The 26495-nt window shown below is 40.1% G+C and overlaps 1 protein-coding gene across 1 annotated transcript in view; it reads right to left on the minus strand.

Annotated features, from left to right (window-relative positions):
* Positions 1–26495, minus strand: part of LOC118382582 (C-myc promoter-binding protein-like) — a 144215-nt gene that overhangs the window by 102846 nt on the left and 14874 nt on the right. Inside the window, exons 2-5 of the mRNA XM_052501501.1 lie at positions 26100–26301; positions 25313–25449; positions 21235–21481; positions 8490–8559 (exon numbers count right to left, since the gene is read on the minus strand). Coding sequence (XP_052357461.1) covers positions 8490–8559; positions 21235–21481; positions 25313–25449; positions 26100–26291 — 646 coding nt within the window. The 5' untranslated portion in view covers positions 26292–26301. The remainder of the gene's footprint in view (positions 1–8489; positions 8560–21234; positions 21482–25312; positions 25450–26099; positions 26302–26495) is intronic.

The raw sequence follows: 26495 nt of genomic DNA on the forward strand, positions 1-26495 counted from the left end.
TGTCCTATTCCACTGTCTGTCTAATATTTTGTCCTATTCCACTGTCTGTCTAATATTCTGTCCTATTACACTGTCTGTCTAATATTCTGTCCTATTACACTGTCTGTCTAATATTTTGTCCTATTACACTGTCTGTCTAATATTCTGTCCTATTCCACTGTCTGTCTAATATTCTGTCCTATTACACTGTCTGTCTAATATTTTGTCCTATTACACTGTCTGTCTAATATTCTGTCCTATTACACTGTCTGTCTAATATTTTGTCCTATTACACTGTCTGTCTAATATTTTGTCCTATTACACTGTCTGTCTAATATTCTGTCCTATTACACTGTCTAATATTCTGCCCTATTCCACTGTCTGTCTAATATTCTGTCCTATTACACTGTCTGTCTAATATTTTGTCTATTACACTGTCTGTCTAATATTTTGTCCTATTACACTGTCTGTCTAATATTCTGTCCTATTCCACTGTCTGTCTAATATTTTGTCCTATTCCACTGTCTGTCTAATATTCTGTCCTATTACACTGTCTGTCTAATATTCTGTCCTATTCCACTGTCTGTCTAATATTTTGTCCTATTACACTGTCTGTCTAATATTCTGTCCTATTCCACTGTCTGTCTAATATTTTGTCCTATTCCACTGTCTGTCTAATATTCTGTCCTATTACACTTTCTGTCTAATATTCTGTCCTATTACACTGTCTGTCTAATATTTTGTCCTATTACACTGTCTGTCTAATATTTTGTCCTATTACACTGTCTGTCTAATATTCTGTCCTATTACACTGTCTAATATTCTGCCCTATTCCACTGTCTGTCTAATATTCTGTCCTATTACACTGTCTGTCTAATATTTTGTCCTATTACACTGTCTGTCTAATATTTTGTCCTATTACACTGTCTGTCTAATATTCTGTCCTATTCCACTGTCTGTCTAATATTTTGTCCTATTACACTGTCTGTCTAATATTCTGTCCTATTCCACTGTCTGTCTAATATTTTGTCATATTACACTGTCTAATATTTTGTCCTATTACACTGTCTAATATTCTGTCCTATTCCACTGTCTGTCTAATATTCTGTCCTATTACACTGTCTGTCTAATATTTTGTCCTATTCCACTGTCTAATATTTTGTCCTATTACACTGTCTAATATTCTGTCCTATTACACTGTCTGTCTAATATTCTGTCCTATTCCACTGTCTGTCTAATATTTTGTCCTATTACACTGTCTAATATTTTGTCCTATTACACTGTCTAATATTTTGTCCTATTACACTGTCTGTCTAATATTCTGTCCTATTACACTGTCTGTCTAATATTCTGTCCTATTACACTGTCTGTCTAATATTCTGTCCTATTACACTGTCTGTCTAATATACTGTCCTATTCCACTGTCTGTCTAATATTCTGTCCTATTCCACTGTCTGTCTAATATTATGTCCTATTACACTGTCTGTCTAATATTCTTTCCTATTACACTGTCTGTCTAATATTCTGTCCTATTACACTGTCTGTTCAATCTTCTGTCCTATTACACTGTCTGTTCAATATTCTGTCCTATTACACTGTCTGTCTAATATTTTGTCCTATTACACTGTCTAATATTTTGTCCTATTACACTGTCTAATATTCTGTCCTATTCCACTGTCTGTCTAATATTTTGTCCTATTACACTGTCTGTTCAATATTATGTCCTATTACACTGTCTGTCTAATATTCTGTCCTATTACACTGTCTGTCTAATATTCTGTCCTATTACACTGTCTGTCTAATATTTTGTCCTATTACACTGTCTGTTCAATATTATGTCCTATTACACTGTCTGTCTAATATTCTGTCCTATTACACTGTCTGTCTAATATTCTGTCCTATTACACTGTCTGTCTAATATTCTGTCCTATTACACTGTCTGTCTAATATTTTGTCCTATTACACTGTCTTTCTAATATTCTGTCCTATTACACTGTCTGTCTAATATTCTGTCCTATTACACTGTCTGTCTAATATACTGTCCTATTCCACTGTCTGTCTAATATTCTGTCCTATTCCACTGTCTGTCTAATATTATGTCCTATTACACTGTCTGTCTAATATTCTTTCCTATTACACTGTCTGTCTAATATTCTGTCCTATTACACTGTCTGTTCAATCTTCTGTCCTATTACACTGTCTGTTCAATATTCTGTCCTATTACACTGTCTGTCTAATATTTTGTCCTATTACACTGTCTGTCTAATATTCTGTCCTATTACACTGTCTGTCTAATATTCTGTCCTATTACACTGTCTGTCTAATATTTTGTGCTATTACACTGTCTGTCTAATATTCTGTCCTATTACACTGTCTGTCTAATATTCTGTCCTATTCCACTGTCTGTCTAATATTATGTCCTATTACACTGTCTGTCTAATATTCTTTCCTATTACACTGTCTGTCTAATATTCTGTCCTATTACACTGTCTGTTCAATATTCTGTCCTATTACACTGTCTGTTCAATATTCTGTCCTATTACACTGTCTGTCTAATATTTTGTCCTATTACACTGTCTGTCTAATATTCTGTCCTATTACACTGTCTGTCTAATATTCTGTCCTATTACACTGTCTGTCTAATATTTTGTCCTATTACACTGTCTGTCTAATATTCTGTCCTATTACACTGTCTGTCTAATATTCTGTCCTATTACACTGTCTGTTCAATATTCTGTCCTATTACACTGTCTGTCTAATATTCTGTCCTATTACACTGTCTGTCTAATATTCTGTCCTATTACACTGTCTGTCTAATATTTTGTCCTATTACACTGTCTGTCTAATATTCTGTCCTATTACACTGTCTGTCTAATATTTTGTCCTATTACACTGTCTGTCTAATATTTTGTCCTATTACACTGTCTGTCTAATATTCTGTCCTATTACACTGTCTAATATTCTGCCCTATTCCACTGTCTGTCTAATATTTTGTCCTATTACACTGTCTGTCTAATATTTTGTCCTATTACACTGTCTGTCTAATATTCTGTCCTATTCCACTGTCTGTCTAATATTTTGTCCTATTCCACTGTCTGTCTAATATTCTGTCCTATTACACTGTCTGTCTAATATTCTGTCCTATTACACTGTCTGTCTAATATTTTGTCCTATTACACTGTCTGTCTAATATTCTGTCCTATTCCACTGTCTGTCTAATATTCTGTCCTATTACACTGTCTGTCTAATATTTTGTCCTATTACACTGTCTGTCTAATATTCTGTCCTATTACACTGTCTGTCTAATATTTTGTCCTATTACACTGTCTGTCTAATATTTTGTCCTATTACACTGTCTGTCTAATATTCTGTCCTATTACACTGTCTAATATTCTGCCCTATTCCACTGTCTGTCTAATATTCTGTCCTATTACACTGTCTGTCTAATATTTTGTCCTATTACACTGTCTGTCTAATATTTTGTCCTATTACACTGTCTGTCTAATATTCTGTCCTATTCCACTGTCTGTCTAATATTTTGTCCTATTCCACTGTCTGTCTAATATTCTGTCCTATTACACTGTCTGTCTAATATTCTGTCCTATTACACTGTCTGTCTAATATTTTGTCCTATTACACTGTCTGTCTAATATTCTGTCCTATTCCACTGTCTGTCTAATATTTTGTCCTATTCCACTGTCTGTCTAATATTCTGTCCTATTACACTGTCTGTCTAATATTCTGTCCTATTACACTGTCTGTCTAATATTTTGTCCTATTACACTGTCTGTCTAATATTTTGTCCTATTACACTGTCTGTCTAATATTCTGTCCTATTACACTGTCTAATATTCTGCCCTATTCCACTGTCTGTCTAATATTCTGTCCTATTACACTGTCTGTCTAATATTTTGTCCTATTACACTGTCTGTCTAATATTTTGTCCTATTACACTGTCTGTCTAATATTCTGTCCTATTCCACTGTCTGTCTAATATTTTGTCCTATTACACTGTCTGTCTAATATTCTGTCCTATTCCACTGTCTGTCTAATATTTTGTCATATTACACTGTCTAATATTTTGTCCTATTACACTGTCTAATATTCTGTCCTATTCCACTGTCTGTCTAATATTCTGTCCTATTACACTGTCTGTCTAATATTTTGTCCTATTCCACTGTCTAATATTTTGTCCTATTACACTGTCTAATATTCTGTCCTATTACACTGTCTGTCTAATATTCTGTCCTATTCCACTGTCTGTCTAATATTTTGTCCTATTACACTGTCTAATATTTTGTCCTATTACACTGTCTAATATTCTGTCCTATTACACTGTCTGTCTAATATTCTGTCCTATTACACTGTCTGTCTAATATTCTGTCCTATTCCACTGTCTAATATTCTGTCCTATTACACTGTCTAATATTCTGTCCTATTACACTGTCTAATATTCTGTCCTATTAATATATTCTGTCCTATTACACTGTCTAATATTCTGTCCTATTCCACTGTCTAATATTCTGTCCTATTCCACTGTCTGTCTAATATTCTGTCCTATTACACTGTCTGTCTAATATTCTGTCCTATTCCACTGTCTGTCTAATATTCTGTCCTATTACACTGTCTGTCTAATATTCTGTCCTATTACACTGTCTGTCTAATATTCTGTCCTATTACACTGTCTAATATTCTGTCCTATTCCACTGTCTGTCTAATATTCTGTCCTATTACACTGTCTGTCTAATATTCTGTCCTATTCCACTGTCTGTCTAATATTCTGTCCTATTCCACTGTCTGTCTAATATTCTGTCCTATTACACTAATATTCTGTCCTATTACACTGTCTAATATTCTGTCCTATTCCACTGTCTGTCTAATATTCTGTCCTATTCCACTGTCTGTCTAATATTCTGTCCTATTACACTGTCTGTCTAATATTCTGTCCTATTCCACTGTCTGTCTAATATTCTGTCCTATTCCACTGTCTGTCTAATATTCTGTCCTATTCCACTGTCTGTCTAATATTCTGTCCTATTCCACTGTCTGTCTAATATTCTGTCCTATTACACTGTCTGTTTAATATTCTGTCCTATTCCACTGTCTGTCTAATATTCTGTCCTATTACACTGTCTGTCTAATATTCTGTCCTATTACACTGTCTGTCTAATATTCTGTCCTATTACACTGTCTGTCTAATATTCTGTCCTATTACACTGTCTAATATTCTGTCCTATTCCACTGTCTAATATTCTGTCCTATTCCACTGTCTAATATTCTGTCCTATTCCACTGTCTGTCTAATATTCTGTCCTATTCCACTGTCTGTCTAATATTCTGTCCTATTACACTGTCTGTCTAATATTCTGTCCTATTACACTGTCTAATATTCTGTCCTATTCCACTGTCTGTCTAATATTCTGTCCTATTCCACTGTCTGTCTAATATTCTGTCCTATTCCACTGTCTGTCTAATATTTTGTCCTATTACACTGTCTAATATTCTGTCCTATTACACTGTCTGTCTAATATTCTGTCCTATTACACTGTCTGTCTAATATTCTGTCCTATTCCACTGTCTAATATTCTGTCCTATTACACTGTCTAATATTCTGTCCTATTACACTGTCTAATATTCTGTCCTATTACACTGTCTAATATTCTGTCCTATTACACTGTCTAATATTCTGTCCTATTACACTGTCTAATATTCTGTCCTATTACACTGTCTAATATTCTGTCCTATTACACTGTCTAATATTCTGTCCTATTCCACTGTCTAATATTCTGTCCTATTCCACTGTCTAATATTCTGTCCTATTCCACTGTCTGTCTAATATTCTGTCCTATTACACTGTCTGTCTAATATTCTGTCCTATTCCACTGTCTGTCTAATATTCTGTCCTATTACACTGTCTGTCTAATATTCTGTCCTATTACACTGTCTGTCTAATATTCTGTCCTATTACACTGTCTATTCTGTCCTATTCCACTGTCTGTCTAATATTCTGTCCTATTCCACTGTCTGTCTAATATTCTGTCCTATTCCACTGTCTGTCTAATATTCTGTCCTATTCCACTGTCTGTCTAATATTCTGTCCTATTACACTGTCTGTCTAATATTCTGTCCTATTACACTGTCTAATATTCTGTCCTATTCCACTGTCTGTCTAATATTCTGTCCTATTCCACTGTCTGTCTAATATTCTGTCCTATTCCACTGTCTGTCTAATATTCTGTCCTATTCCACTGTCTGTCTAATATTCTGTCCTATTCCACTGTCTGTCTAATATTCTGTCCTATTCCACTGTCTGTCTAATATTCTGTCCTATTCCACTGTCTGTCTAATATTCTGTCCTATTACACTGTCTGTTTAATATTCTGTCCTATTCCACTGTCTGTCTAATATTCTGTCCTATTACACTGTCTGTCTAATATTCTGTCCTATTACACTGTCTGTCTAATATTCTGTCCTATTACACTGTCTGTCTAATATTCTGTCCTATTACACTGTCTAATATTCTGTCCTATTCCACTGTCTAATATTCTGTCCTATTCCACTGTCTAATATTCTGTCCTATTCCACTGTCTGTCTAATATTCTGTCCTATTCCACTGTCTGTCTAATATTCTGTCCTATTACACTGTCTGTCTAATATTCTGTCCTATTACACTGTCTAATATTCTGTCCTACTTCCACTGTCTAATATTCTGTCCTATTCCACTGTCTGTCTAATATTCTGTCCTATTCCACTGTCTGTCTAATATTCTGTCCTATTACACTGTCTGTCTAATATTTTGTCCTATTACACTGTCTAATATTCTGTCCTATTACACTGTCTAATATTCTGTCCTATTACACTGTCTAATATTCTGTCCTATTCCACTGTCTAATATTCTGTCCTATTCCACTGTCTAATATTCTGTCCTATTCCACTGTCTGTCTAATATTCTGTCCTATTACACTGTCTGTCTAATATTCTGTCCTATTCCACTGTCTGTCTAATATTCTGTCCTATTACACTGTCTGTCTAATATTCTGTCCTATTACACTGTCTGTCTAATATTCTGTCCTATTACACTGTCTAATATTCTGTCCTATTCCACTGTCTGTCTAATATTCTGTCCTATTCCACTGTCTGTCTAATATTCTGTCCTATTCCACTGTCTGTCTAATATTCTGTCCTATTCCACTGTCTGTCTAATATTCTGTCCTATTACACTGTCTGTCTAATATTCTGTCCTATTACACTGTCTAATATTCTGTCCTATTCCACTGTCTGTCTAATATTCTGTCCTATTCCACTGTCTGTCTAATATTCTGTCCTATTCCACTGTCTGTCTAATATTCTGTCCTATTCCACTGTCTGTCTAATATTCTGTCCTATTCCACTGTCTGTCTAATATTCTGTCCTATTCCACTGTCTGTCTAATATTCTGTCCTATTCCACTGTCTGTCTAATATTTTGTCCTATTACACTGTCTGTTTAATATTCTGTCCTATTCCACTGTCTGTCTAATATTCTGTCCTATTACACTGTCTGTCTAATATTCTGTCCTATTACACTGTCTGTCTAATATTCTGTCCTATTACACTGTCTGTCTAATATTCTGTCCTATTACACTGTCTAATATTCTGTCCTATTCCACTGTCTAATATTCTGTCCTATTCCACTGTCTAATATTCTGTCCTATTCCACTGTCTGTCTAATATTCTGTCCTATTCCACTGTCTGTCTAATATTCTGTCCTATTACACTGTCTGTCTAATATTCTGTCCTATTACACTGTCTAATATTCTGTCCTATTCCACTGTCTGTCTAATATTCTGTCCTATTCCACTGTCTGTCTAATATTCTGTCCTATTCCACTGTCTGTCTAATATTCTGTCCTATTCCACTGTCTGTCTAATATTTTGTCCTATTACACTGTCTGTTTAATATTCTGTCCTATTCCACTGTCTGTCTAATATTCTGTCCTATTACACTGTCTGTCTAATATTCTGTCCTATTACACTGTCTGTCTAATATTCTGTCCTATTAAACTGTCTGTCTAATATTCTGTCCTATTACACTGTCTAATATTCTGTCCTATTCCACTGTCTAATATTCTGTCCTATTCCACTCTCTAATATTCTGTCCTATTCCACTGTCTAATATTCTGTCCTATTCCACTGTCTAATATTCTGTCCTATTCCACTGTCTAATATTCTGTCCAATTCCACTGTCTAATATTCTGTCCTATTACACTGTCTAATATTCTGTCCTATTACACTGTCTAATATTCTGTCCTATTACACTGTCTAATATTCTGTCCTATTCCACTGTCTAATATTCTGTCCTATTCCACTGTCTAATATTCTGTCCTATTACACTGTCTAATATTCTGTCCTATTCCACTGTCTAATATTCTGTCCTATTCCACTGTCTGTCTAATATTCTGTCCTATTCCACTGTCTGTCTAATATTCTGTCCTATTCCACTGTCTGTGCATTAGAGAATCCAAGTCCTTTACCTGCGTTGTATGCGATTGTGTTGGTTTTAGCCAGTGACTTCTTGTAACACAGGTACACCGAGGATCCCCACTGACATGGACAAACAGACAAACACAATATGTGATTGAAACGGGTAAAGACATTATAAGACATTATAAACTCAGCAAAAAAAGAAACCTCCCTTTATCAGGACCCTGTTTTTCAAAGATACTTCCGTACTTCCAAATCCAAATAACTTGACAGATCTTCATTGTAAAGGGTTTAAAACACTGTTTCCCATTGCTTGTTCAATGAACCATAAACAATGAATGAACATGCACCTGTGGAACGGTCGTTAAGACACTAACAGCTTACAGACGGTAGGCAATTAACATCACAGTTATGAAAATATAGGACACTAAAGAGGCCTTTCTACTGACTCTGAAAAAACACCAAAATAAAGATGCCCAGGGTCTCTGCTCATCTGCGCGAACGTGCCTTAGTCATGCAGCAAGGAGGCATGAGGACTGCAGATGTGGCCACTATGAGGACAGCTGATCAACAACACCTGCACAGGATCGGTACATCCAAACATCACACCTGCGGGACAGGTACAGGATGGCAACATCAACTTTCCCAGTTACTCCAGGAACACACAATCCCTCCATCAGTGCTCAGACTGTCCGCAATAGGCTGAGAGAGGCTGGACTGAAGGCTTGTAGGCCTGTTGTAAGGCAGGTCCTCACCAGACATCACCGGCAACAACGTCACCTATGGGCACAAACCCACCATCGCTGGACCAGACAGGACTGGCAAAAAGTGCTCGCCACTGACGAGTCACTGTTTTGTCTCACCAGGGGTGTTGGTTGGATTTGCGTTTATTGTCGAAGGAATGAGCGTTACACTGAGGCCTATACTCTGGAGAGGGATCGATTTGGAGATGGAGAGTCCGTCACGGTCTGGGGCGGTGTGTCACAGCATCATCGAAATGAGCTTGTTGTCAATCTCAACTCTGTGCGTTACAGGGAAGACATCCTCCTCCCTCATGTGGTACCCTTCCTGCAGAGTCACCCTGACACGACCCTCCAGCATGAAAATGCCACCAGCCATACTACTCGTTCTGTGCGTGATTTCCTGCAAGACAGAAATGTCAGCGTTCTGCCATGGCCAGTGAAGAGACCGGATCTCAATCCCATTGAGCACATCTGGGACCTATTGGATCGGAGGGTGAGGTCTAGGGCCATTCCCCTCAGAAACGTCCAGGAACTTGCAGGTGCCTTGGTGGAAGAGTGGGGTAACATCACACAGTACAAACAGGCAAATCTGGTGCAGTAAATGAGGAGGAGATGCACTGCAGTACTTTGCAGCTGGTGGCCACACCAGATACTGACTGTTACTTTTGATTTTGACCCTCCCCCCTATGTTCAGGGACACATTATTCAATTTCTGTTAGTCACATGTCTGTGGAACTTGTTCAGTTTATGTCTCAGTTGTTGAATCTTGTTATGTTCATACAAATATTTGCACATGTTAAGTTTGCTGAAAATAAAGGCAGTTGACAGTGAGAGGACATTTCTTTAGAGGTAGAACAGTTATACACTGTGTGTACAAAACATTAGGAACACCTGTTTGTTCCTTGACATCAACTGACCAGGTGAAAGCCATGATCCCTTATTGATGTCACCTGTTAAGTCAACTTCAATCAGTGTAGATGAATGGGAGGAGACAGGTTAAATAAGGACTTTTAAGCCTTGAGACAATTGAGACATTGATTGTGTATGTGTGCCATTCAGAGGGTGAATGGGCAAGACAAAATATTTAAGTGCCTTTGAACGGGGTATGGTAGTAGGTGCCAGGCGCACCAGTTTGTGTCAAGAACTGCAACGCTGCTGGGTTTTTCACGCTCAACCATCTCCTGTGTGTATCAAGAACGGTCCACCACCCAAAGGACATCCAGCCAACTTGACACAGCTGTGGGAAGCATTGGAGTCAACATGGGCCAGCATCTTTTATAGTCAATGCCACAACGAATTGAGGCTGTTCTGAGGACAAAAATGTGGTGGAGTTCAATATTAGGAAGGTGTTCATAATGTTTTGTACACTTAGTGTTGTTCCTCGTGTATTTGGTGAAAAGCATAGGACCTATAATGTAACCTTGGGGGACACCACTTGTCAACTCCTCGTAAGTAAGCCTTGTCTGAGCCAGAATGGAGCCAATGTTCTGTTTCTGTAGCGTGAGGTTGTACGAGTAGTGGCTTGCAAAAGTATTCACCCCCCTCCTCCATTGGAATTTTTCCTATTTTGTTGCCTTTCAACCTGGAATTAAAATAGATTTTTTGGGGGGTTCGTATCATTTGATTTTGACACGACATGCCTACCACTTTGAAGATGCAAAATATTTTGCATTGTGAAACAAACAAACAAAACTTTAGCGTGTATAACTATTCACCCTCCCAGAAGTCAATACTTTGTAGAGCCACCTTTTGCAGCAATTACAGCTGCAAGTCTCTTGACGTATGTCTCTATAAGCTTGGCACATCTAGCCCCTCGGATCTTTGCCCATTCTTCAAGGCAAAACTGCTCCAGCTCCTTCAAGTTGGATGGGTTCCACTGGTGTACAGCAATCTTTAAGTCATACCACAGATTCTCAATTGGATTGAGGTCTGGGTTTGACTAGGTCATTCCGAGACATTTAAATGTTTCCCCTTAAACCACTCGAGTGTTGCTTTAGCAGTATGCTTAGGGTCATTGTCCTGCTGGAAGGTGAACCTCTGTACTGGTCTCAAATCTCTGGAAGACAAACTGTTTCCCTCAAGAAACTCTGTATTTAGCGCCATCCGTCATTCCTTCAACTCTGGTCAGTTTCCCAGTCCCTGCCAATGAAAAATATCCCCACAGCATGATGCTGCCACCACCGTGCTTCCCTGTAGGGATGGTGTTCTTGGGGTGATGAGAGGTGTTGAGTTTGCGCTAGACATAGCGTTTTCGTTGATGGCCAAAACCTACATTTTAGTCTCATCTGACCAGAATACGTTATTCCGTAAGTTTGGGGAGTCTCCCACATGCCTGTTGGCGAAAACCAAACGTGTTTGCTTATTTTTTTCTTTAAGTGATGGCTTTTTTTCTGGCCACCCTTCCGTAAAGCCCAGCTCTGTGGAGTGTACGGCTTAAAGTGGTCCAATGGACAGATACTCCAATCTCTGCTGTGGAGTTTAACAGCTCCTTCAGGGTTATCTTTGCTCTCTCTTTATTGCTTCTCCACAACTTTGTCCCTGACCTGATTGGAGAGCTCCTTGGTCTTCATAGTGTCGCTTGCTTGGTGATGCCCCCTTTGCTTAGTGGTGTTGCAGACTCTGTCTTTCAGAACAGGTGTATATATACTGAGATCATGAGATAGACCATGTGACACTTAGATTGCACACAGGTGGACTTTATTTAACCAACGTTAGTTAACTGCCCATGATATATGAGACAACTTACACATGGTCATGTTCATATAAAGTGGCATTGTTTACATCGTTACCTAGCAACCCCTTACCATTACAACTTTTACAACTACTAGTCTTAGCACCTGTAGCTCGTCATGGATGATTTTAAAGTTGCTTTTGATTTCTTTTATCCACTAACTTTTAATGAATTGTACCAACAAGAAGAGGAGGAGGTGGAAGATATGAAATAAATTAAACAAGAAGAGCAAATGGAACAGCAACCTGAGCCCATTGTTAACATTATAGATATACACCAGCAACCTAAGCCCAGTGTTAATGTTATAGATATGGACCAGCAACCTGAGCCCAGTGTTAACATTATAGATATACACCAGCAACCTGAGCCCAGTGTTAATGTTATAGATATACACCAGCAACCTGAGCCCAGTGTTAATGTTATAGATATGGACCAGCAACCTAAGCCCAGTGTTAATGTTATAGATATGGACCAGCAACCTGAGCCCATTGTTAATGTTATAGATATGGACCAGCAACCTAAGCCCAGTGTTAATGTTATAGATATGGACCAGCAACCTAAGCCCAGTGTTAATGTTATAGATATACACCAGCAACCTAAGCCCAGTGTTAATGTTATAGATATACACCAGCAACCTAAGCCCAGTGTTAATGTTATAGATATACACCAGCAACCTAAGCCCAGTGTTAATGTTATAGATATACACCAGCAACCTGAGCCCAGTGTTAATGTTATAGATATACACCAGCAACCTAAGCCCAGTGTTAATGTTATAGATATGGACCAGCAACCTAAGCCCAGTGTTAATGTTATAGATATGGACCAGCAACCTGAGCCCAGTGTTAATGTTATAGATATGGACCAGCAACCTAAGCCCAGTGTTAATGTTATAGATATGGACCAGCAACCTAAGCCCAGTGTTAATGTTATAGATATGGACCAGCAACCTAAGCCCAGTGTTAATGTTATAGATATGGACCAGCAACCTAAGCCCAGTGTTAATGTTATAGATATGGACCAGCAACCTAAGCCCAGTGTTAATGTTATAGATATGGACCAGCAACCTAAGCCCAGTGTTAATGTTATAGATATGGACCAGCAACCTGAGCCCAGTGTTAATGTTATAGATATGGACCAGCAACCTGAGCCCAGTGTTAATGTTATAGATATGGACCAGCAACCTGAGCCCAGTGTTAATGTTATAGATATGGACCAGCAACCTAAGCCCAGTGTTAATGTTATAGATATGGACCAGCAACCTGAGCCCAGTGTTAATGTTATAGATATGGACCAGCAACCTAAGCCCAGTGTTAATGTTATAGATATGGACCAGCAACCTGAGCCCAGTGTTAATGTTATAGATATGGACCAGCAACCTAAGCCCAGTGTTAATGTTATAGATATGGACCAGCAACCTGAGCCCAGTGTTAATGTTATAGATATGGACCAGCAACCTGAGCCCAGTGTTAATGTTATAGATATGGACCAGCAACCTGAGCCCAGTGTTAACATTATAGATATACACCAGCAACCTGAGCCCAGTGTTAACATTATAGATATACACCAGCAACCTGAGCCCAGTGTTAATGTTATAGATATGGACCAGCAACCTGAGCCCAGTGTTAATGTTATAGATATACACCAGCAACCTGAGCCCAGTGTTAATGTTATAGATATGGACCAGCAACCTGAGCCCAGTGTTAATGTTATAGATATGGACCAGCAACCTAAGCCCAGTGTTAATGTTATAGATATACACCAGCAACCTGAGCCCAGTGTTAATGTTATAGATATGGACCAGCAACCTGAGCCCAGTGTTAATGTTATAGATATGGACCAGCAACCTGAGCCCAGTGTTAATGTTATAGATATGGACCAGCAACCTAAGCCCAGTGTTAATGTTATAGATATGGACCAGCAACCTGAGCCCAGTGTTAATGTTATAGATATACACCAGCAACCTGAGCCCAGTGTTAATGTTATAGATATACACCAGCAACCTGAGCCCAGTGTTAATGTTATAGATATACACCAGCAACCTAAGCCCAGTGTTAATGTTATAGATATGGACCAGCAACCCGAGCCCAGTGTTAATGTTATAGATATACACCAGCAACCTAAGCCCAGTGTTAATGTTATAGATATGGACCAGCAACCTAAGCCCAGTGTTAATGTTATAGATATGGACCAGCAACCTAAGCCCAGTGTTAATGTTATAGATATACACCAGCAACCTGAGCCCAGTGTTAATGTTATAGATATGGACCAGCAACCTGAGCCCAGTGTTAATGTTATAGATATGGACCAGCAACCTGAGCCCAGTGTTAATGTTATAGATATGGACCAGCAACCTAAGCCCAGTGTTAATGTTATAGATATGGACCAGCAACCCGAGCCCAGTGTTAATGTTATAGATATACACCAGCAACCTAAGCCCAGTGTTAATGTTATAGATATGGACCAGCAACCTAAGCCCAGTGTTAATGTTATAGATATACACCAGCAACCTAAGCCCAGTGTTAATGTTATAGATATACACCAGCAACCTAAGCCCAGTGTTAATGTTATAGATATGGACCAGCAACCTGAGCCCAGTGTTAATGTTATAGATATGGACCAGCAACCTGAGCCCAGTGTTAATGTTATAGATATGGACCAGCAACCTGAGCCCAGTGTTAACATTATCGATGGACCAGCAACCTAAGCCCAGTGTTAATGTTATAGATATGGACCAGCAACCTAAGCCCAGTGTTAATGTTATAGATATGGACCAGCAACCTGAGCCCAGTGTTAACATTATCGATGGACCAGCAACCTAAGCCCAGTGTTAATGTTATAGATATGGACCAGCAACCCGAGCCCAGTGTTAATGTTATAGATATGGACCAGCAACCTAAGCCCAGTGTTAATGTTATAGATATGGACCAGCAACCTAAGCCCAGTGTTAATGTTATAGATATGGACCAGCAACCCGAGCCCAGTGTTAATGTTATAGATATGGACCAGCAACCTAAGCCCAGTGTTAATGTTATAGATATGGACCAGCAACCTGAGCCCAGTGTTAACATTATAGATATACACCAGCAACCTAAGCCCAGTGTTAATGTTATAGATATACACCAGCAACCTGAGCCCAGTGTTAATGTTATAGATATGGACCAGCAACCTGAGCCCAGTGTTAATGTTATAGATATGGACCAGCAACCTGAGCCCAGTGTTAATGTTATAGATATGGACCAGCAACCTAAGCCCAGTGTTAATGTTATAGATATGGACCAGCAACCTAAGCCCAGTGTTAATGTTATAGATATGGACCAGCAACCTAAGCCCAGTGTTAACATTATAGATATGGACCAGCAACCTGAGCCCAGTGTTAATGTTATAGATATGGACCAGCAAGCTGAGCCCAGTGTTAATGTTATAGATATGGACCAGCAACCTGAGCCCAGTGTTAATGTTATAGATATGCACCAGCAACCTAAGCCCAGTGTTAATGTTATAGATATGGACCAGCAACCTAAGCCCAGTGTTAATGTTATAGATATGGACCAGCAACCTAAGCCCAGTGTTAATGTTATAGATATGGACCAGCAACCTAAGCCCAGTGTTAATGTTATAGATATGGACCAGCAACCTAAGCCCAGTGTTAATGTTATAGATATGGACCAGCAACCTAAGCCCAGTGTTAATGTTATAGATATGGACCAGCAACCTAAGCCCAGTGTTAATGTTATAGATATGGACCAGCAACCTAAGCCCAGTGTTAATGTTATAGATATGGACCAGCAACCTAAGCCCAGTGTTAATGTTATAGATATGGACCAGCAACCTAAGCCCAGTGTTAATGTTATAGATATGGACCAGCAACCTAAGCCCAGTGTTAATGTTATAGATATGGACCAGCAACCTAAGCCCAGTGTTAATGTTATAGATATACACCAGCAACCTAAGCCCAGTGTTAATGTTATAGATATGGACCAGCAACCTAAGCCCAGTGTTAATGTTATAGATATGGACCAGCAACCTAAGCCCAGTGTTAATGTTATAGATATGGACCAGCAACCTAAGCCCAGTGTTAATGTTATAGATATGGACCAGCAACCTAAGCCCAGTGTTAATGTTATAGATATGGACCAGCAACCTGAGCCCAGTGTTAACATTATCGATGGACCAGCAACCTGAGCCCAGTGTTAATGTTATAGATATGGACCAGCAACCCGAGCCCAGTGTTAATGTTATAGATATACACCAGCAACCTAAGCCCAGTGTTAATGTTATAGATATGGACCAGCAACCTGAGCCCAGTGTTAATGTTATAGATATGGACCAGCAACCTGAGCCCAGTGTTAATGTTATAGATATGGACCAGCAACCTGAGCCCAGTGTTAATGTTATAGATATGGACCAGCAACCCGAGCCCAGTGTTAATGTTATAGATATGGACCAGCAACCTGAGCCCAGTGTTAATGTTATAGATATGGACCAGCAACCTAAGCCCAGTGTTAATGTTATAGATATGGACCAGCAACCTGAGCCCAGTGTTAATGTTATAGATATGGACCAGCAACCTAAGCCCAGTGTTAATGTTATAGATATGGACCAGCAACCTGAGCCCATTGTTAATGTTATAGATATGGACCAGCAACCCGAGCCCAGTGTTAATGTTATAGATATGGACCAGCAACCTGAGCCCATTGTTAATGTTATAGATATGGACCAGCAACCTAAGCCCAGTGTTAATGTTATAGATATGGACCAGCAACCTAAGCCCAGTGTTAATGTTATAGATATGGACCAGCAACCTGAGCCCAGTGTTAATGTTATAGATATGGACCAGCAACCTGAGCCCAGTGTTAATGTTATAGATATGGACCAGCAACCTAAGCCCAGTGTTAATGTTATAGATATGGACCAGCAACCTAAGCCCAGTGTTAATGTTATAGATATGGACCAGCAACCTAAGCCCAGTGTTAATGTTATAGATATGGACCAGCAACCTAAGCCCAGTGTTAATGTTATAGATATGGACCAGCAACCTAAGCCCAGTGTTAATGTTATAGATATGGACCAGCAACCTAAGCCCAGTGTTAATGTTATAGATATGGACCAGCAACCTAAGCCCAGTGTTAATGTTATAGATATGGACCAGCAACCTAAGCCCAGTGTTAATGTTATAGATATGGACCAGCAACCTAAGCCCAGTGTTAATGTTATAGATATGGACCAGCAACCTAAGCCCAGTGTTAATGTTATAGATATGGACCAGCAACCTGAGCCCAGTGTTAATGTTATAGATATGGACCAGCAACCTGAGCCCAGTGTTAATGTTATAGATATGGACCAGCAACCTAAGCCCAGTGTTAATGTTATAGATATGGACCAGCAACCTGAGCCCAGTGTTAATGTTATAGATATGGACCAGCAACCTAAGCCCAGTGTTAATGTTATAGATATGGACCAGCAACCTGAGCCCAGTGTTAATGTTATAGATATGGACCAGCAACCTAAGCCCAGTGTTAATGTTATAGATATGGACCAGCAACCTGAGCCCAGTGTTAACATTATCGATGGACCAGCAACCTAAGCCCAGTGTTAATGTTATAGATATGGACCAGCAACCTAAGCCCAGTGTTAATGTTATAGATATGGACCAGCAACCTAAGCCCAGTGTTAATGTTATAGATATGGACCAGCAACCTAAGCCCAGTGTTAATGTTATAGATATGGAACAGCAACCTGAGCCCAGTGTTAACATTATCGATGGACCAGCAACCTAAGCCCAGTGTTAATGTTATAGATATGGACCAGCAACCTAAGCCCAGTGTTAATGTTATAGATATGGACCAGCAACCTGAGCCCAGTGTTAATGTTATAGATATGGACCAGCAACCTAAGCCCAGTGTTAACATTATAGATATGGACCAGCAACCTAAGCCCAGTGTTAATGTTATAGATATACACCAGCAACCTAAGCCCAGTGTTAATGTTATAGATATACACCAGCAACCTAAGCCCAGTGTTAATGTTATAGATATACACCAGCAACCTAAGCCCAGTGTTAATGTTATAGATATACACCAGCAACCTAAGCCCAGTGTTAATGTTATAGATATGGACCAGCAACCCGAGCCCAGTGTTAATGTTATAGATATGGACCAGCAACCTAAGCCCAGTGTTAATGTTATAGATATACACCAGCAACCTAAGCCCAGTGTTAATGTTATAGATATGGACCAGCAACCCGAGCCCAGTGTTAATGTTATAGATATGGACCAGCAACCTAAGCCCAGTGTTAATGTTATAGATATACACCAGCAAACTGAGCCCAGTGTTAATGTTATAGATATACACCAGCAACCTGAGCCCAGTGTTAATGTTATAGATATGGACCAGCAACCTGAGCCCAGTGTTAATGTTATAGATATGGACCAGCAACCTGAGCCCAGTGTTAATGTTATAGATATGGACCAGCAACCTGAGCCCAGTGTTAATGTTATAGATATACACCAGCAACCTGAGCCCAGTGTTAATGTTATAGATATGGACCAGCAACCTAAGCCCAGTGTTAATGTTATAGATATGGACCAGCAACCTGAGCCCAGTGTTAATGTTATAGATATGGACCAGCAACCTGAGCCCAGTGTTAATGTTATAGATATACACCAGCAACCTGAGCCCAGTGTTAATGTTATAGATATGGACCAGCAACCTAAGCCCAGTGTTAATGTTATAGATATGGACCAGCAACCTGAGCCCAGTGTTAATGTTATAGATATGGACCAGCAACCTAAGCCCAGTGTTAATGTTATAGATATGGACCAGCAACCTGAGCCCAGTGTTAATGTTATAGATATGGACCAGCAACCTGAGCCCACCCCTTGTCTTCTATAGTATCGTTTTGTATTGTATAGTATACTATAGGATAGTATTGTATTGTATAGTATTGTACTGTATTGTATTGTATTGTATTGTAGTGTATATTATAGTATCGTATTGTATAGTATTGTATTGTATAGTATTGTGTTGTATTGTACAGTATTGTATTGTATAGTATAGTATTGTATTGTATAGTATTGTACTGTATTGTATTGTATTGTAGTGTATATTATAGTATTGTATTGTATAGTATTGTATTGTATTGTATTGTATTGTATAGTATTGTATTGTATTGTATGGTATTGTATTGTATTGTATAGTATTGTATTGTATAGTATAGTATAGCATTGTATTGTACAGTATTGTATTGTATAGTATTGTACAGTATTGTGTTGTATAGTATTGTATTGTATAGTATTGCATTCTACAGTATTGTATTGTATTGTATTGTATTGTATTGTATTGTATAGTATAGTATTGTATTGTATAGTATTGTACAGTAGTGTATTGTATTGTATAGTATTGTATTGTATAGTATTGTATTGTATAGTATTGTACTGTATTGTATTGTATTGTATTGTAGTGTATATTATAGTATCGTATTGTATAGTATTGTATTGTATAGTATTGTGTTGTATTGTACAGTATTGTATTGTATAGTATTGTATAGTATTGTATTGTATAGTATTGTACTGTATTGTATTGTAGTGTATATTATAGTATTGTATTGTATAGTATTGTATTGTATTGTATTGTATTGTATTGTATGGTATTGTATTGTATTGTATAGTATTGTATTGTATAGTATAGTATAGCATTGTATTGTACAGTATTGTATTGTATAGTATTGTACAGTATTGTGTTGTATAGTATTGTATTGTATAGTATTGCATTCTACAGTATTGTATTGTATTGTATTGTATTGTATTGTATTGTATTGTATTGTATTGTATAGTATTGTACAGTAGTGTATTGTATTGTATAGTATTGTATTGTATAGTATTGTATTGTATAGTATTGTATAGTATTGTATTGTATAGTATTGTATAGTATAGTATTGTACTGTATTGTATTGTATAGTATTGTATTGTATACTATTGTATTGTATTGTATAGTATAGTATTGTATTGTATTGTATAGTATTGTAATGTATTGTATAGTATAGTATTGTACTGTATTGTATTGTATTGTATTGTATAGTATTGTATTGTATAATATTGTATTGTATTGTATAGTATTGTAATGTATTGTATTGTATTGTATTGTATAGTATTGTATAGTATTGTATTGTATAGTATTGTATAGTATTGTATAGTATAGTATTGTACTGTATTGTATTGTATTGTATTGTATTGTATAGTATTGTATTGTATAATATTGTATTGTATTGTATAGTATAGTATTGTATTGTATTGTATAGTATTGTATTGTATTGTATTGTATAGTATTGTACAGTATTGTATTCTATAGTATTGTATTGTATTGTATAGTATAGTATTGTACTGTATTGTATTGTATTGTATTGTATTGTATTGTATTGTATTGTATTGTATGGTATTGTATTGTATAGTATTGTATTGTATAGTATTGTATAGTATAGTATTGTACTGTATTGTATTGTATTGTATTGTATAGTATTGTATTGTATTGTATTGTATTGTATAGTATTGTATTGTATGGTATTGTATGGTATTGTATTGTATAGTATTGTATAATATTGTATTGTATAGTATTGTATAGTATAGTATTGTACTGTATTGTATTGTATTGTATTGTATTGTATAGTATTGTATTGTATTGTATTGTATTGTATTGTATAGTATTGTATTGTATGGTATTGTATGGTATTGTATTGTATAGTATTGTATAGTATTGTATTGTATTGTATAGTATTGTATTGTATTGTATTGTATTGTATAGTATTGTATTGTATTGTATAGTATTGTATTGTATAATATTGTATTGTATTGTATAGTATAGTATTGTATTGTATTGTATAGTATTGTATTGTATTGTATTGTATAGTATTGTACAGTATTGTATTCTATAGTATAGTATTGTATTGTATTGTATAGTATTGTATTGTATTGTATTGTATTGTATGGTATGGTATTGTATAGTATTGTATTGTATAGTATTGTATAGTATAGTATTGTACTGTATTGTATTGTATTGTATTGTATAGTATAGTATTGTATTGTATTGTATAGTATTGTATTGTATTGTATTGTATTGTATTGTATAGTATTGTATTGTATTGTATTGTATAGTATTGTATTGTATTGTATAGTATTGTATAGTATAGTATTGTACTGTACTGTATTGTATTGTATTGTATTGTATAGTATAGTATTGTATTGTATTGTATAGTATTGTATAGTATTGTATTGTATTCTATAGTATTGTATAGTATTGTATAGTATTGTATGGGTTGATTCTGCTCACCATACTACTGTTGAGGTTCTTGTCCACCTTGCAGAAGGTGTGAGGGGGTGTCTCCCCTTTGCCCGGGATGATGATGCAGACATCTGTGACAGCCAATGACGTGTGCGGCTGGCTCTGCGGGGAGCGGCGATAGGTGATGTAGATGCGCTGGGAGGAGGAGCTGCTGATGTTGGCAGGGCGACCAGAGGGAGTGGTTTGGACGATGTGACAGCCAGGCTTCAGCTTCTCCTTCCACTCATACAGAACCCTGAGAGGAGACAGAGGAGGAAATGTTAGGACTGATTCACAATACACAGCTGAGCCAAGCCTAGCCTAGCCAAGCCAAGCCAAGCCAAGCCTAGCCTAGCCTAGCCAAACCAAGCCAAGCCAAGCCTAGCCAAGCCAAGCCAAGCCAAGCCAAGCCAAGCCTAGCCTAGCCAAACCAAGCCAAGCCAAGCCTAGCCAAGCCAAGCCTAGCCTAGCCTAGCCAAACCAAGCCAAGCCAAGCCTAGCCAAGCCAAGCCAAGCCAAGCCAAGCCAAGCCTAGCCTAGCCAAACCAAGCCAAGCCAAGCCTAGCCAAGCCAAGCCAAGCCAAGCCTAGCCAAGCCAAGCCCAGCCAAGCCTAGCCTAGCCTAGCCAAGCCAAGCCTAGACAAGCCTAGCCTAGCCAAGCTGTACTGGCCTGGACTAGTTACTTATACCCCATTGGATGCTGCCTTTGGATTGGGACACAGTCATTGGATGCTGCCTTTGGATTGGGACACAGTCATTGGATGCTGCCTTTGGATTGGGACACAACCATTGGATGCTGCCTTTGGATTGGGACACAACCATTGGATGCTGCCTTTGGATTGGGACACAACCATTGGACGCCATGATAGAGGCAGCACTGTACAGTAGGGGTCACCATGATAGAGGCAGCCCTGTACAGTAGGGGTCACCATGATAGAGGCAGCCCTGTACAGTAGGGGTCACCATGATAGAGGCAGCACTGTACAGTAGGGGTCACCATGATAGAGGCAGCACTGTACAGTAGGGGTCACCATGATAGAGGCAGCCCTGTACAGTAGGGGTCACCATGATAGAGGCAGCCCCCAGTAGGGGTGATGTACAGTAGGGGTCACCATGGAGGCAGCCCTGTACAGTAGGGGTCACCATGATAGAGGCAGCCCTGTACAGTAGGGGTACATGACAGAGGCAGCCCTGGGTCGCCATGACAGAGGCAGCCCTGTACAGTAGGGGTCGCCATCAGAGGCAGCATGAGGGGTCACCATGATAGAGGCAGCCCTGTACAGTAGGGGTCACCATGATAGAGGCAGCCCTGTACAGTAGGGGTCGCCATGATAGAGGCAGCCCTGTACAGTAGGGGTCGCCATGATAGAGGCAGCCCTGTACAGTAGGGGTCGCCATGATAGAGGCAGCCCTGTACAGTAGGGGTCGCCATGATAGAGGCAGCACTGTACAGTAGGGGTCGCCATGACAGAGGCAGCCCTGTACAGTAGGGGTCGCCATGATAGAGGCAGCCCTGTACAGTAGGGGTCGCCATGATAGAGGCAGCCCTGTACAGTAGGGCAGCCCTGTACAGTAGGGGTGGGGGCCATGATAGAGGCAGCCCTGTACAGTAGGGGTCGCCATGACAGAGGCAGCCCTGTACAGTAGGGGTCGCCATCAGAGGCAGCCCTGTACAGTAGGGGTCACCATGACAGAGGCAGCCCTGTACAGTAGGGGTCGCCATGATAGAGGCAGCCCTGTACAGTGGGGGTCGCCATGATAGAGGCAGCCCTGCCCCTGATAGAGGCAGCCCTGTACAGTGGGGGTCGCCATGACAGTACAGGGGTCGCCATGATGCAGCCCTGTACAGTAGGGGTCGCCATGATAGAGGCAGCACTGTACAGTAGGGGTCACCATGACAGAGGCAGCCTGTACAGTAGGGGTCGCCCATGACAGAGGGGTCGCAGCCCTGTACAGTAGGGGTCGCCATGACAGAGGCAGCCCTGTACAGTAGGGGTACAGTAGGGGTCACCATGATAGAGGCAGCACCATGACAGAGGCAGCCCTGTACAGTAGGGGTCGCCATGACATGATAGAGGCAGCCCTGTACAGTAGGGGTGATAGAGGGCCCTGTACAGTAGGGGTCGCCATGATAGAGGCAGCCCTGTACAGTAGGGGTCGCCATGTAGAGGCAGCCCTGTACAGTAGGGGTCGCCATGATAGAGGCAGCCCTGTACAGTAGGCCATGACAGAGGCAGTGTACAGTAGGGCCATGACAGAGGCAGCCCTGTACAGTAGGGGGCCATGATAGAGGCAGCCCTGAGTAGAGGCAGAGGCAGCCCTGTACAGTAGGGGTCCATGACAGAGAGCAGCCCCATGATAGAGGCAGCCCTGTACAGTAGGGGTCACCATGACAGAGGCAGCCCTGTACAGTAGGGGTCGCCATGACAGAGGCAGCCCTGTACAGTAGGGGTCGCCATGATAGAGGCAGCCCTGTACAGTAGGGGTCACCATGACAGAGGCAGCCCTGTACAGTAGGGGTCGCCATGACAGAGGCAGCACTGTACAGTAGGGGTCGCCATGATAGAGGCAGCCTGTACAGTAGGGGTCGCCATGATAGAGGCAGCCCTGTACAGTAGGGGTCGCCATGATAGAGGCAGCCCTGTACAGTAGGGGTCGCCATGATAGAGGCAGCCCTGTACAGTAGGGGTCGCCATGATAGAGGCAGCCCTGTACAGTAGGGGTCGCCATGATAGAGGCAGCCCTGTACAGTAGGGGTCGCCATGATAGAGGCAGCCCTGTACAGTAGGGGTCGCCATGATAGAGGCAGCCCTGTACAGTAGGGGTCGCCATGATAGAGGCAGCCCTGTACAGTAGGGGTCGCCATGATAGAGGCAGCACTGTACAGTAGGGGTCGCCATGATAGAGGCAGCCCTGTACAGTAGGGGTCGCCATGATAGAGGCAGCACTGTACAGTAGGGGTCACCATGATAGAGGCAGCACTGTACAGTAGGGGTCACCATGACAGAGGCAGCCCTGTACAGTAGGGGTCACCATGATAGAGGCAGCACTGTACAGTAGGGGTCGCCATGACAGAGGCAGCCCTGTACAGTAGGGGTCACCATGACAGAGGCAGCCCTGTACAGTAGGGGTCGCCCTGATAGAGGCAGCCCTGTACAGTAGGGGTCGCCCTGATAGAGGCAGCCCTGTACAGTAGGGGTCACCATGATAGAGGGAAACTTCTTTTAGTGTGTTTACATAGTAAACAATATAATAATAATAATAATATAATAATAATAATAACAATATCCCACAACGTGCTGTTTTCCTTTGAAACAATAATAGAGAAATGATCTCACTTCCTCCTAAGCCCTAAGCACATAGAAATCAGAGTTGAGCCTTCGTTCGATAGACAGGGAAAGAAGATTACTGGACTACTGACCTAAGAAAGTATATCTACTGACCTGGTCTACACGAGGAGATGGGATTAAGGTTGTTTTGTGAGATTATAGGCCAGTGACCCGGTTGAAGAACTGGTCCGAGGTCAGATCTAATGGAAGAGGTGATTGAGTGCTGTTGTGTGTGTTTTGGGTAAGTGACAGCAGAAGCACTGTTCCTAGACCCGTTTTAGGAAAAGGGCATTAGTGTAGTGGTGTGGGGTGATTGGCCAGTAACTGCTCCTAGTTCAGTCCTAGGAGTCTGCTATAGGATTAGTGGTGTGAGTGACCATTTAAGTACAGATCCTAGACCAGTCCTTCTAGAAAAAGAGGGACTAGTGTTGTGCTGTGAATAACAGGATAAGTACTGATCCTAGACCAGCCCTAGGAGGGCGTGATAGGATTAGTGTAGTGTTGTTATAAGTCACAGGAAAATAACTGATTTCAGGTCAGTAATTAGAAGGAACAGGGGATTAGACTGCATCCCAAATAGCACCCTATTCTCTATATAGTGCACTATTTTTGACCAGGGCCCATAGGGATGCTATTTGGGATGGAGCTAGGGATTAGTGTAGTGTTTCTGTGAGTGACCATGTAAGAACTGTTCCTAGACCAGCATTTATCAAGGTAAGGAGTAGTGTAGTGTTGTGAGTAGCAGGAAGATGACTGACCCCAGATCAGTGAGAGGAGGTTTATCTCGGCCTCTCTTGTAGCAGAGGTAGATCTGAGGCCCTCTGAGACTGGCTCCGTTCAGCTCTGCAGACAGACCAGACGGGGTGGACTCTAAGCAGGTGTAACCCTGAGGAACCTAGGAATAATTATACACAAAGACAAAACATCACAACGATACATTCATAGGGCAGGTACTGGGTATATGGGATGTGTGGTCCTGTGTGGATCAGTTGGTGTGTGTAGTGTAGTTGGTGTGTAGTTGGTGTGTGTAGTTGGTGTGTGTAGATTCCTGCCTGGGCCACCATATGAAAACATCCATGCAGATGTGTCTGTAAGTCACTCTAGATGAATAAGGGTGTCAGCTAAATGTCATAAATAATCCTCAGTTTAAGTTGGAAAAGCATAGAACCTTTGGGGACAATGTTTAATTTGCAGAGTGCTTTTCATTTAAATGCAGAAATCACGTCTGCTAAATGGCATATATTATATATTATATTACAAAGCTCTGTACATCAAAAAACAACTTTACAAATGCTTTATGAAAGGCTGAAAGTTAGAGTTGAAACATACTGGTAACTTTCCCAAACCAGGTTTACCAGAAATCCTTGATGGAAGATCCCAGAATCAGGAGTGGATAAGTAGGAAGTCCAGAAACCAACCGAATCAAGATTTATGGAAAACCTGGGAAACCTGGGAAACCTGGGAAATTTACCAGAATTTCTTTACCTCACAAAAAGCGAAAAACTAAAAGCTAAACAAAAAAAGGCTAGTAGTGTACTACTGTACCGCTTCCCCTAGTGAGCTTATAACCACAGCTACGTCTGTGATGGGGGCCAGGGGCCGGCCACCAGGGGCCGAGCGGGGAGAGCGACCAGGAACATCGTCCAGCTGCAGTTCCTCCTCTAAGGGCTTGGAGGAGTCAGTGAGCCCTGCTACCACAAAGTAGTCTGCTATGCGAGGACCTGTCTCCTCCATCATCAACCACGGGCTAAAGAGAGAGAGAGAGGGGAGGGGAAGATGGGGAGGTGGTGAGAGAGCGAGAGAGAGTTCAGGTTAGTTTATTTATAAATAAATACCGTATGAAGTTATCTGTTACATGAGTGTTGAGGAAGCAACTCTAAAAATATAGTTTACCAAAGCTACCAACTACTTCCCACTGGTAGAATTAGAAACTACACTAAA

Source organism: Oncorhynchus keta, unplaced genomic scaffold (genome assembly GCF_023373465.1).
Source record: "Oncorhynchus keta strain PuntledgeMale-10-30-2019 unplaced genomic scaffold, Oket_V2 Un_contig_1381_pilon_pilon, whole genome shotgun sequence".
In the NCBI taxonomy this organism is placed as follows: Eukaryota; Metazoa; Chordata; class Actinopteri; order Salmoniformes; family Salmonidae; genus Oncorhynchus; species Oncorhynchus keta.